General features: G+C 41.7%; 1 protein-coding gene across 1 annotated transcript; it reads left to right on the plus strand.

Moving 5' to 3' along the window:
* The first annotated feature begins 1,384 nt into the window (after positions 1 to 1,384).
* Positions 1,385 to 12,971, plus strand: LOC114054213 (transcription factor SOX-17-like). The gene is made up of 2 exons (XM_027877384.1): positions 1,385 to 1,712; positions 11,959 to 12,971. Exons 1-2 carry the CDS (start codon positions 1,385 to 1,387, stop codon positions 12,846 to 12,848), a joined length of 1,218 nt encoding a protein of 405 aa, XP_027733185.1. The 3' UTR covers positions 12,849 to 12,971.
* The last annotated feature ends 397 nt before the right edge of the window (positions 12,972 to 13,368 follow it).

Consider the following 13,368-nt stretch of genomic DNA (forward strand, 5'->3'; position numbering starts at 1 on the left):
CAGAACGGAGAGCCTTGTGGGAAGTCTGTAATAACACAGCATACTGCACATGCTACTGGGAAGTCCCGGACCTTCTAAATTGCTAGAGGGAGGAGGGTACTGGGGTTCTATCCGAACACGGATGAGGAAATAAGAGGGAGCAATGTTTTCAGATCCCTATTAAGTTTTACATATGGTTAAATTTACATTCATCTCACAATCCTTGAAATAATTCCTAAGCTTTTCAAGTATCTATCATCTATTTAACTTGGTAAAATACCTTGATGTGAGGAATGCTATTTTAGTGACTTTCAGAATTTTGAAATAAACACCTAATTTGGTTTTTTAATACTAACATTTATGTACCACTTGAAATTATGCAAACCACCTTACAAATATTGTCTCACAAAACCCCTAGGAAATAGGTATTATTATTATTATCCCTACTTTACAGACAAGGAAACTGAGTTAGACAGATGTTAACTAACTTGCCCAGTGTCTGAGGCTGGATTTGAACTTAAGTCTTCCTGACTCTAGGCCAGTATTCTACTCACGGCGCCTCCCATCTTCTTGGAATTAATAAGACTCCAGGCCATTTGAGAAAGGTACCGATTATGGTACTTCCTTAACTGATTTCAGGGCTCGGACTGCCATATCTCCAAGACTTAGAGGTGACTTGCGGAAATTTCACCCAGAACCTGCTCCCTGCCAGGATATAGGCCTCCTCGTGGGGTGGTCATTTTTGTGTCACGGACCCCTTTGGCAGTCTGGTGAAAATTATGGACCTTTTTTCAGAAGATTGTTTTTACATGCATAAAATAAAATGCGCAGTTCTACAAAGAAAACCAATTATATTCAATACAGTTATCAAAGCATTAAAAAAACCCCACAAATTCATGCTCCCCCAGATTGCGCACCTCTATTTTAGGTAAGTGGAGAAACCGGTATGCATCAGAGGTGACCAGGAGCGCAATATGTCTTAACTGTCCAAAGAGCAACCAGGTTCAGGGAGGTCCAGTTCTTGGACTCCAGGTTTTCTCCAGCTCTCACCTGTTCAGGTAAAACCCGAGCAGCAGTCGAGATAGCTCCCGCTGGTCAGGCAGGGGCATCTGACACCTCAAGGGAGCCGACCCGCCCTCGGAGCCCCATTGGTCGCGTGGGTGTAGAAAGAGGAGCGGCTTCGGGGAGAGCATTTCTAGTGAGGCAGTGTCTGTTTGGGGCGCTTCTTGTTGGGGTGGCTTTGAATGGATCCTGGGAATCAGATCATCCAGATAGATCATTGATTCTCGCCGGCAAACCGCGCTCTCTTCCCACCCTCGACCAGCCACTGGGGGAACCGTCGGTCCCGGCTGAGGGTGTGGGGGGCGGGGCGGGGTGCAGGCCGTGAAGTCTGGGCAGGAGAGCCATGAGCAGCCCGGATGCAGGGTACGCCAGTGACGACCAGAGCCAGGCCAGGTGCACGCTGCCCATGATGATGGCCGGGATGGGCCCCTGTCCTTGGGCAGAGTCTTTGAGCCCCCTGGGGGAGATGAAGGTCAAGAACGAGTCCAGTGCGGGTGCAGGGAGCGGGAGCAGCGCGACTTCTGCAGCTTCTGGAACTGCATGCCGTGGCAAAGGGGAGTCCCGCATCCGGCGGCCCATGAACGCGTTCATGGTGTGGGCCAAGGACGAGCGCAAGAGGCTGGCACAGCAGAACCCTGACCTGCACAACGCTGAGCTGAGCAAGATGCTGGGTGAGTGGGGCTCCTGGGCATTTGCAGCAGGAACTAGGAGACTTGGGAAGGGGCGGGAGGTGGGGGAAGAAGACCCAGCATCTGTACCAAAGATCTTTCAAGTGGCGGTTACTCTAAGAGAGCTTTTGACCTTAGTCTGTTCAATGGCTTGTCCACAAGTGTCCCTATCACTTTTGTACTGACTGTATCCAGCAGTACAACAATGACCACGGGCGGGGGTGGGGGTAAGGAAAATTTATCCCGATTGGACCACAGCCCCTTTATGGGGTCCCCTCAGTGGAAAACCTGAATAGGCGTTTATGTCAATTACACCTTTTTTAACCTTACTTTCGCTACTGCAAAGGGGTCCCTGGGCATTATTTTTGGTTTGATAGCAGCGTGGCGCAGTGGACCTGAGAGCTGGTCTCAGAATCAGGAAGTTCTAGGTTCAATTTCCACTGGCTTAATGACCCAGGTCAGGTCACTTAACTTCTAAGCGTAAAGGTCAACAACTCTCCTAGAGGATAAATTGCAGAAAAGTGCTTACCTTCGTTGGTAGAGACGTTTCCTATACGAAGTATAATCAGGGGTCCCTATCCGAAGGCTGGTAATAAAGAGGTGCTGAGGACCTAAATGATTCTCCTGCGATGTTGTTTCAGTGGGTTGGGTAGTTTGCTAAGAACTGCTTGAAAGTCAGGTCCAACCATAACGAAAGTAGTAGTAGAAAGATAAAGCCGATATCCGAATTTTCTTAGGTTAAAAGTTGAGACATAAGAGTACGCTGCATTGGAGATTAAAAATATTGGTCAGTGACGACGATAAGAGCATATTACAATTTTCCATCTTGTTTACGAATACAAACTGTTAGAGGTTGCTGTGTAGATACCGTGTGTGTGTGTGTGTGTGTGTGTGTGTGTGTGTGTGTGTGTGTAAACAACAATGCAAAGAGTTTTTTGTCGGTCCAGTCTACAACCATGCAGTATGGAAGCAACTGTGCTTCAAAGTGCTGCCCTATAGTATGACTTTTATTTTATGGTCAACTGTTCACACTCAGAGAAGCATCGACATAATGGGTATTGCAGATAGCGAATTCTCCTGGGAAACGGGAGACGAGTTCAAGTTATGCCCATGGCTCATACCTGCTAAATGATCATGAGCAAGTTACTTTACCTCTCAATTGGCCCAGGTCACTCTAACATAATGAATTATGCAGAAGGTAGAGGGAGTCCCCTCTCCTCGGAGTTCCCTAACAGTGCAGTCACAGTTTCAGTCCTTAGCGCCTTATGCCAGGTTTTTTGTTTGTTTGTTTTTATTTTGTTTGTTTTTTTGGCTAAAGAGTTGGGGTTAATTCCTAAAGAGCAGGATAAGTGTGTACCAATTTTAGCTTTTTTTTTTTTTTTGGTTACAAAATAGCTTTAAAACTTTGTTTATTGTTTCTTAGTCGTTCTGAAATGAGGAAGACAGAGATCAGTATGTTATGAAAGCAGTATTTTGTGATGGAAAAGCACTGGGCCAGGATCCAGAAATATTTAGGTTCTAGTTCAACCATTGCCACTAACCTACCTGGTCCACCTTAGGAAAGTCTAGAACACCTCAGTTTCTTCAACTGTCAAGTAAGGGACTTAGATAAAATGATCTCTAACGTCTCTTCCAGTTCTGAAATTCTATAAATGGAATGGTCATACATTAGTTTAGTAAAAAACAGCCTGAAATCTTTGTTGCCACATTCCTATAACTGCCTGGGGAGATTATTTAATTTTTATTTTAAAAAGACTATGAAAGAAAGGTAAATGGTACTTGCTGGTAAGGAAGATGAGTGTGATGCTATAGTGTCAAACTCAAACAGAAACAGATCCCTGCTGGCTCCACTTTGATTTAGTAGACCACAAATTAACATTATTTATGTTGTATTGTAGTTTTATTTCTTTTGTTAAACATTTCTCAATTACTTTTTCATCTGGCACTCAGGAGTTGCCCTTGGGCCAGTGAGTTTGAAACCTCTGTGTAGCAGCTAGTTGGCTGGCCTTTAGAGTCAGAAAAATCAGGGTTTTAAGTCCTTCCTGTGATAACCAACTGGATGTATGAACTTTGACAAATCAGTCAGGTAACATGCATGTATTAAGCACTTATTATGTGTTAAACTCTGGTGATAAAAAGACAGGCAAAAATAATTTGTGCTTTCAAGGAACTCCTATTCTAAAGGAGAGAAAAACATGAAAATAACCAGGTACTTAAAGAGGATCCTAGAGCAAACCAGAAAAAGCCTCCTGCAGATGGCATTTGAACTGAGTGTTGAAGGAAGCCAGAGAAACTGAAGCATTGGTAAGGAAGGGAAGGGAAGACTATTCCAGGTATAGGGGATAGGCTGCAGTGCAAAGGCATGGAGTGTTGGGATGAAGATGGAGATGACTCATCAACATAGGCATACCTGTATTGCATAGATACAATCAATGTGTCTACCATTTCATGTTCTGCTCTATTTTGCATAAATTCATATGGCTTTACCTATATTTCTGTATATTTGTATTTATTAATCTTTGTTGCTATAAAGTATTCTCTCTAATGATGAGGCATTTAGTTTGTTTGTAGTATTTTGCTATTGGTAAAACCAAATTATAAACCTATTTTACAAAATAGAAAATTTCTTTGGAAAAGAGTTAACTTTCTGCACAACAAGCACTTTATTTCTATTTCACAGATAAGAAAAATAGCTAAAGACCAAAAGGGGAAGGGGTCGAAAGATCATGCTATTGTGTTTTCTATATAAGGAATATGGAGATATCTTTGAGTAGAAAGGGGGACACGTGAGAGTTGTCTTCAACTCTTTGAAGGCCTTGTGTGACATATTAAATGTTTGGCTTGAGATGAGAGGACTGGAGTCTAGCAGCTAGCTATGTGGAAGTTGCAGGGGCAGATTTTCTTTTGCTAGAATGGAAAACTTTACCAACAACTGGGGTTGACCCAAGGGGCAATGGGCTGCCTAAATTCGTGCAAGTCTTCACTCAGAGAAGCCAGGTTGATCCCTTGTCAGGGACTGCTGAGCAGGTCCTGCTCAGGTCTGACTTGATCTAGATGAACTTTGAGGTCCCTTCTGTCTCTGAGATTCTAAGATTCTTTGACTTGGAGTTTAGAAAAAACAAAACAAAACCCTGTGCTAATTATAGAGACTGTTATGGGTAGTGGAAAGATGATTGGCCTTGGAGTTGGAGGTCTTGGGTTTGAATCTTGGTAGTTAATACTTGTTAAAACCTTGAGTGAGTCACTTGCCCTTCCCTGAGCCGCAGAGAAGGTTGGTTCAGTTGAACGGATGCGACTGGATGATCTTTGAGGTCCCTTCAGTTCTGATTCTGTTAGACAAAACCGTCTTCCTCCAATTCCATAATGGATCCAGTTTAGAAAAGGTGAATATGAAGAATCCAAGCTGTGAGACTTTAGGTATTAGAATAATAAAAGGGAAGGGGGCTTAGATGTGGCTGTGAATTGACTGAAGGTTTAATATGTTAATATTTGTCTAAGTAGGTGTGAGGGGGATGTTTTCTGACCAAAAGGTGCATACAAAGGGAAGGCCTCAGGACTTGAGATGTAGTTGCTGTGATCGGCCCTGCCCTCGGGTCTGGTAGAGCTGGATTCAAATATTGTCTCTGACACTAGCTGTGTGCCCCTAAGCAATTAACTTAACCTTTTAATGCCTCTTTCCTACTTTGTAAAAAGGATTGGACTAGAGGGTCCCTAAGGCCCTTTCCAGCTTGAGCTCCAGCTGGAGTAATTATGCAAGGCAATCTTTGATAATAATTATCAAATAAATTATGTGACAAAGTAAGCAAATGTGCTTTGGGAGTTGAAAGAAACAGCTCCCTGTTATATTTCCGGTAGAAGAAGGCCCCAGTCAGTCATGGTCAAAAATATGAAGCAGACAAAGTTTGCCTTGGGTTCCTTAGGCACTTTTCCTGTTCGTGCCCCTTTCCTTTCCCTGGGGTTCCTTCCCATCTTTCTTCTCTAGGGTACCCATCCTGTGTCTGTACTGGACACTTAGACTCAGGCTATAGCTAATCCCTGCTAAAGTGTGAACTGTTAGTGGAATTGAGGTTTAACATTTTCAGAGGGGATTGGAGGAAGATTTGAAATTAGAATTGTGGAATGACAGGTTATGAATTTGATCCATGAAAGCAGAGGACACCCTGCCTGCCCTGGGTATTTTATGCCTGGAATGGAAAAATGGGCGGGGGCATTGGAGGGGGGAAGGGGTTGGGGCTCGGGATCCTTGTGGGTGGAGAGACTCAGATCTATGCTTTGGGAAAATCACTTTGGTTGTTGAATGAAGGATGGTTTGGCATGGGAACAAATTTGAGGCAAGGAGACCAGTCAGGAGACTTCTGTTCCAAGTCACACTAGCTGAGTTCAAGTATGCTTCTAATGGTTAGAACCTTATTGTCGAATGCTTTAAATTTGTGAGAAACAAGATATATTTTTAAAAGGCCACATTTATGTAGCGCTTAAAGGTTATAAGATCCTTTCCTTACAAACTGTCAGATTGGTAGTGTATAAGTCAAAAAGCTAGTCAGCAAGCATTTAAGTGCCTATGATATGCTGAGGACTGGATGGAGATCCAAAGAAAAGCAGAAGACAAATCTCTGCTCTAGTCTGATCTCCCTGCCCTTCCCCCACCCCAAACTCTTCATCCTGAAATATCATTTCAACCTGGGAATTCATACTTAGGAAGGACCCTCAGCCCCATTTTGACTGGATGGTTCTTCCCTGAACTAGGAGGGCACCTGGACTTACCATCTCTTCATTTCTCTGGGGAATCTTCATTCATACTCCCTAGCCATATGCCCCTCTTTATCCCTCAATAACTTCCTTTTATGTATTGTCTACCACCATTAGAATGTAAATTCTTTGAGGCCCGGAACTGTCTTTATTTTTTCTTGTTTTTATACTCCCAGCTCTTGGCTCACAGTGCCTGGCACATAATAAGCTCTTATAATAAGCTTGTCGACAGACTTTTTCCAATAAGGAAAGTGATGCTCACAGAGGTGAATTGGCTTGTAAGTGGTAAAGTTAGAATCTTTTAAATTATTATTTTTAAAAATTTATTTTATTTTTAATTTATGGGATAAACAAGCATTTCCATAACAGTAGAATAAAAAAATTGCACATGAAACTGAAAACCTGTATGTATAATTTGCTATTCCATTTACATATATGATATATACAATTTATATATAATTTCTTTTTTTTTCTTTTTTGTTTTCCTTCCCTGCTCCACACTAGAGATGGCTACCATTAGACACAAATAGGTGTGTGTGTGTAACACACACACATAATTCTACACATACTTCTATTTATCAGTTCTTTCTCTGGATGCAGATAGCATCTTTATGCATATGTATTTTGTAATTAATTTGGTATTGATAATGGGCAAAATGACTTATTTGTTCAAAGTAGTTCTTAAAACAATGTTGCTGTGACTGTATACAATGTTCTCTTGGTTCTGCTCATTTTGATCTTCAATTTTTGTGCAGGTCTTTCCATGTGTTTCTTAGATCATTGAGCTCATCATTTTTTATGGCAGAGTAGTATTTCATCACAATCATATGCCTTAACTTGTTCAGCCATTCCCCCAAAACTTTTTGTATAGGTGGAACCGGATTTGAATAATTGGAGAGCTATTGATTGTTCATGGGTAGGCAGGGCCAATATAAGGGAAATGATGATTTTACCTAAGCTGATTTATACATTCAATACCGTCCCAATTTAAATTACCAAAAAATTATTTTACTGGATTAAAAAAATAATAATAAAATCCATTTGGAAGAGCAAGACTCAGGAATATCAAAGGAACTAATAAGGAAAAATGTGGAGAAAGGAGGTTTAGCAGTGCCAGATCTTGGGACTATATTATAAGGTAGTGATTGTCCACATTGTCTGGTACTGGCTAAGAAGTGGAAGAGCAGATCAATGAAACAGAGCAGACATACAACTTATATAGCAGCAAATGAATATAATAACCATTATTTTGACAAGTGTAAAGACTTGGGATAAGAGTTCATTATTTGGTGAAAATTGTTGGGAAAACTGGAGGGCAGTGTGGCAGAGGCTGGACATGAACCAATGTCAACACTGTTTATCAAGATGGGGTCAAGATGGATAAGTGACAGATACAAAGAGATATTGCAGGAAAATTAGAAGAACATGGAATGTATTACTTATTTTTTACCTTGTTTAGAGATTTATATCTCATTCATCATAGTTCAGGATTTTATTACATGTCATCTAAATTATTGCAATAATCTGCTAATTTATCTCCTAGTCCTCTCTCAAGTCTTTCCACTTCAGTTTACCCTACACAGGGCTGACAAAGTGATTCTCTTTAGTTGAAGATCTATGTTGCTCCCCTACTCAATAATCACATAAGTGGCTCCCTATTGCTTCTAGGATAAAATAAAAACTTTTGGTTGAACTTTTAATAAAATAAGTAGCGTTTACATAGTGCTTTAAGGTTGCAAACACCTTGCAAATGTTATCTCAATTGATCCTCATGATAACCATGGGAGGTAGATGCTGTTTAGCCTCATTATACATGTAAGGAAACTGAGGCAGACTTGCTCATGGATACACAGGTAGCTAGTAAATTGACCAAAATAGGATTTGAAGTCAGATCTTCCTAACTGGTCCAACACTATTACCACTGTGGCACCTAGCTGCCTTCACAAAAAAGTCCTTTGTGACCTTTTCCAGCTTCGTTGGACATATTTTACCTTAGTTTTGGCCTAGTCCATTTTCTCAAGCAGAATGCTCCATCTTCTGTCTCTATGCTTTTATACTGGCCATCCCAAATGCCTGAAGTATGCTTTCATCTCACAGCTGCTTCATAGACACCCTTTCTTCCTTCAAGATACAGCTCAGTCACCACTTAGCACACGCTGCCTTTCTTCATCTATCAACTGCTAGTGCCTTCTCAAGCTACCTAGTATTTAACTACCTTGTATTTATTGCTCAGCGCATGACACATGATGGGTTATTAATAAATGCTCATTGATTGATTCTGTGTTCCTTCACCTCTTTTGCAAGAAATGGGAAGCACAATTAATTATTAGTGTTTTGGAACTATGATTGGTCATTTAATAGAGCAGAGTTTTTAAGGCTTTCAGAATTGTTTTCCTTTACATTATTGTAATCTGTATGTTCCTCTCCTTGTTCTACTCACTTCACTCTACCTCAGTTCATATAAGTCTTTCGAGGCTTTTCAGAATTTATACTCTTTATTATTTCTTATTGTGTAATAACATTCCATTACTTTCATGTATCACATTGTTTAGCTACTTAACTGATTTATGGACACTCACTTCTTTCAAAGTCTTTGTTACAACAAAAAATACTGCTTTAAATATTTGTGTAGGTAATTCCTTTCCCTTTGTATTTAGCCCCTTTGGGAGTATGTATAGCAGAATGGATTACTTTTAACCCAGGTTTTCCTACTTTTTAGTGCAGTGGAAACTTTTCCCAATATACCATACCCTGTAAGTGACAAATGGTGGTACAACTACTTTTGTGGGGTTGGTATTCTGAGATTCTTTCATTCTGTGAAGAATTTGGGTATTGTGAGCTGTTTACAATGGTTGGGGTTACTGCCTGTGAAGAGAAAGGGTTGGGGGGGGAGGACCATGAACATCAGGGATATAGTTTTTGGAATAAGGGAATATAGTTTCATCATTTAATTCCTTAGGGGGTTGGGTGCATAAAGTTAGCCAAAGAAATGTCAGTTTCAACTCAAAACTTGGGAAGGTCTTCTGTATAGATGTGGGAGGTGCTTATATAAGCATAACAGCTATGGGAATGACACAACAGGTTTCGATTCTTCTATCTAACCCCCCCCCCCAATTCTTTGCTGTATTTTTATTTATGGCAATGCTAATTACATGGACTTGTTGGTTCAGTGGATAGAGTGCTAGGCCTGAAGTCAGGAAGACTCATCTTCCGAGTTCAAATCTGGCCTCAGACACTAGATGTGTGACCCTGGACAAGTCACTTAACTGCCTCAGTTCCTCATCTGTAAAATAAACTGGAGAAGGAAATGGCAAACCACTACAGTATCCTTGCTGAGAAAGCCCCAAATGCAGTCACAAGAGTTGGACATGATTGCAACACTGAACAACAGCAGCAAAACTTTTGGGGTTGCCCAAACCCCAAGGTTCTGTTCTAAGCCCAATTGATTCTCTTTTCTCTCTATATTATCTCACATGGTGATTTCATCAGCTTTTAAGGCTTCAATTATTACCTTTATTCACATGATTCTCAGATCTATGTATCCATCCCTAGTCTCTGGACTCAGCATCTCACATCAGCAACTATTGATATTTCTACGTGAAGGACTTGTAGGCATCTCAAACTTCATATATCCAAAACAGAATCATCTTTCCCTTCACTCCTACGTTTTCTCAACTTCCCTACTCTTATCAAAGGCACGACCATCCTTCTCGTCATCCAGATTTGCATTTTCGGTGTCATACTTTTGATATCTCTCACTCCCCCCTCTCAATAATCTAATCATTTACCGAGCTTATAATTTCTTTCTCTACAGCAGCTCTCAGACATGGCCCACACATACCCAGCCACCAGCCTACTTCAAAACCTTATCACTCACCTCTTGCCATGACTGTTTGAAATAATTGGCCTCTCTCCCTCATATCTCTCCCCACTTTAGTCCATTTTCTACCAGCTACCAAAATAAGTTTCCTAGTGAATAGGTCAGCCCATGTCACCTCTACTTAATAAGCTCTCGTGGCTTCAAGCCTATTTACCTCTATCATCAAATACAAATTCCTTTGATTGACATTTAAAGTTCTTTATAACCTTGCCTCTTCCACATACTTAAGCACATTATTTCCCTCCATACATTCTATGGTTTGGCCATAGCAACTGGCCTACTTGCTCTTCCTCCCATTTCTAGCGCTGTACTCTTTCTCAAGCCTGGAATGTTCTCTCTCTCCTAACATTGCTTTTTAGCTTCCCTGATTTTAAGTCTCAGCTCACATGACCCCTCCTGCTGAAGGAACCCTTTCCCTGTTTCCCCAACTACTAGTGCTTTTCTCTAAGGTTACTTTTCATCTTGTATGTGCTGATTTATGTATATGTTGTCTACACCATTTACACGTAACCTTCTAGAGAGCAAGGCAGGTTTTGTCTTTTCCCCTCCGAGAGTTTAGCACATAGCAAGAGCATAACAAATACTTGTAGACTGATTTAATTAAAAGCAAGACCTACTTTTTAGAAACCTTGACTTTGGGATCCTGAGATGTGTTGATAAGGTTACATTACAGCCAGATGGAGTCCTCCTTTGTTATGTTTCTTTTTTTTTTCTTTTTTAATTAAAAAAAATTTTTTTTAAGGCGATTGGGGTTAAGTGACTTGCCCAGGGTCACACAGCTAGTAAGTGTCAAGTGTTTGGTCTAAGGTCAGATTTAAACTCAGGTCCTCCTGACTTCTGGGCTGGTGCTCTATCCACTATGCCAGTGGCTGCCCTCTTTGTTCTGTTTCTAAGGGAAAGGGGGGAAGAAAAAAATTACGTTTGGTAAGAACCTGCTATAAAATCCCTTGGGGCCATCATTTTATGAACCCAATATGGAAAGGGGGGTGATTATGTGCTTTATTGGCTTTTGTGATAGCTTCCAGAGGTGGGCCACCATGATGATGTTGAAGGGCACCTAAAGGAAGGATTTGAAAGCCCTCCTACGGAGGAGGCCTTGGACTTTGTTGACCTTAAGGAAGCAGAGATAGTAATAACAGTTCAACTCCACAAAGAATAGCATGTGGAAAAGCTGCTCGAGATCCAATTTAAGCAGATTTCTTCGAAATTAGAGTGATCCCAAAGTGTAATGAAGCTCCCTCACTGGAGACCTTCCTGTAAAGGATGAGTAAGGTATACTGTAGGACCCTTTGTAAGGTATGCTGTAGAGTGGGAGGTTATTATTTTGGTTCTGCTGTGGTTTAGACTAGATGGATGACCTCTGAAGTCCCAGGATCATAGTGTTAGAGTATAGAACTTTTAGAGGTTATCTAATTTCAAATCCTCATTTTCCAGAGGAGGAAACAGCATTAGAAAATGTAAGTAACTTATCCAAAGTTGAACAGATAGCAAGTGGCCATGCTATGATTTGAACCCAGGCTCACTGATGTTAGAACTGATGTGCTTTCTGCTGCGTATTAGCTGTCTTCAATTCTGAGATTTGTGATTCTTTAAGATTAACTTTGTTCATCATGTTGGCAGGGAAGTCCTGGAAGGCGTTACCTCTTGCCGAGAAGAGGCCCTTTGTGGAGGAGGCCGAGCGGCTGCGAGTGCAGCACATGCAGGACCACCCCAATTACAAATACCGGCCTCGGAGGAGGAAGCAGGTGAAAAGGCTGAAACGGGCAGAGAGTGGCTTCCTCCACAGCCTCCCTGAGCAGCCGGGCTCTGGGCTGGGTCCAGAGGGCAGAGTGTGTGTGGACAGCCTGGGACTGCCGTTCCATGAACAGGCCTACCACCCGGGTCAGGGAGTGCTACCTCCTCAGATGGGACACTACCGTGAGTGCCAGAGCCTGGGTCCGGCCCCTCAGTTTGACAGCTACAACCTGCCTACCCCTGAGGCTTCTCCCATGGATGGCATGGAGCCAGATGCCGCTTTCTTCACTTCCTCTCTTCAAGGGGACTGCCAGCCGGGACCCTACAACTATCCTGCAGCCTCTGAGTACTCTGTGCATCCTGACTCTCACCCAGGTGCTGTGCACCACAGGCACGTTCAGGAACCCTTGGCCCACTCGTTGCAGGGTCTGATGGGTCCCTCCAACCCTCTGCACATGTACTATGGTCCCATGGGCTCCCTGCAGGCTGGGGGCAGTGTCCGTGGTTTCCAGATGCAGCATCAGCCAGGATCTAGTCAGCCCTCTCCTCCTCCAGAGGCCCTGTCCTGCAGGGATGGCCTGGACACCAGCCAACCTGCTGAGCTCCTTGCAGATGTGGACCGCACAGAATTTGATCAGTATTTTCACCACTTATGTAAAGCAGAGCTGGAGCTTGTCTCTCCGGGCCATGATGGTGAACATAACCCTTCAACTATATCCTCTGTCATGTCTGATGCCGGTTCTGCAGTCTATTACCATAACTATCAAAACATATGAAACTCTGTGTTCCTCACAGACTGAATCCAACAATATAAATGATGTTGCAATATCTTTCCCAGTGAAGGCAAACTAAAGATGTACTTCGCCCAAAATTTTTTTTCCAGTTGTATGGACATTCTTTTAGTTTTATTTATGTTTAGAGTCTTCATATTTCCTGTGGTTATTTTCTAAAGAAAATAATGATAAACCTGTATAATCATTTTTCCTTGCAAAAATTTTCCATTTTCATCTATACTTTTTAGACCTTTGTGGATCTGCAAATAAAGCAGAATGTTTTGTTTTTTTTTTTAAGGAAAACATTGTTTTCTCAGGAAAGTTTAAGGGAATTTAGCCTGTTTAGCTTCAAAGGCTACAGTTAAAAGTGTTTTCTACCTCTAAAGAACATCCTCAAAGGAAAAAAAAAATGAATAAACTTGATGAGAGGTTATGTTGATCATTGCCACATGGAATTGAATAATAATCAAGGCTTTCTTATGCATATATTACTTCATGGATGTGAGCTAAGTGTCATTAAAAT

This window comes from Vombatus ursinus, unplaced genomic scaffold (genome assembly GCF_900497805.2).
Source record: "Vombatus ursinus unplaced genomic scaffold, bare-nosed wombat genome assembly UNPS02014812.1, whole genome shotgun sequence".
Taxonomy (NCBI): Eukaryota; Metazoa; Chordata; class Mammalia; order Diprotodontia; family Vombatidae; genus Vombatus; species Vombatus ursinus.

Excerpts from the sequence above, each read along its gene's own strand:
- LOC114054213 (XM_027877384.1), top strand. The coding sequence starts at position 1,385 with ATGAGCAGCCCGGATGCAGGGTACGCCAGTGACGACCAGAGCCAGGCC. Across the intron at positions 1,713-11,958 it reads TGAGCTGAGCAAGATGCTGG|GGAAGTCCTGGAAGGCGTTA; the intron begins GTGAGTGGGGCT and ends TCATGTTGGCAG.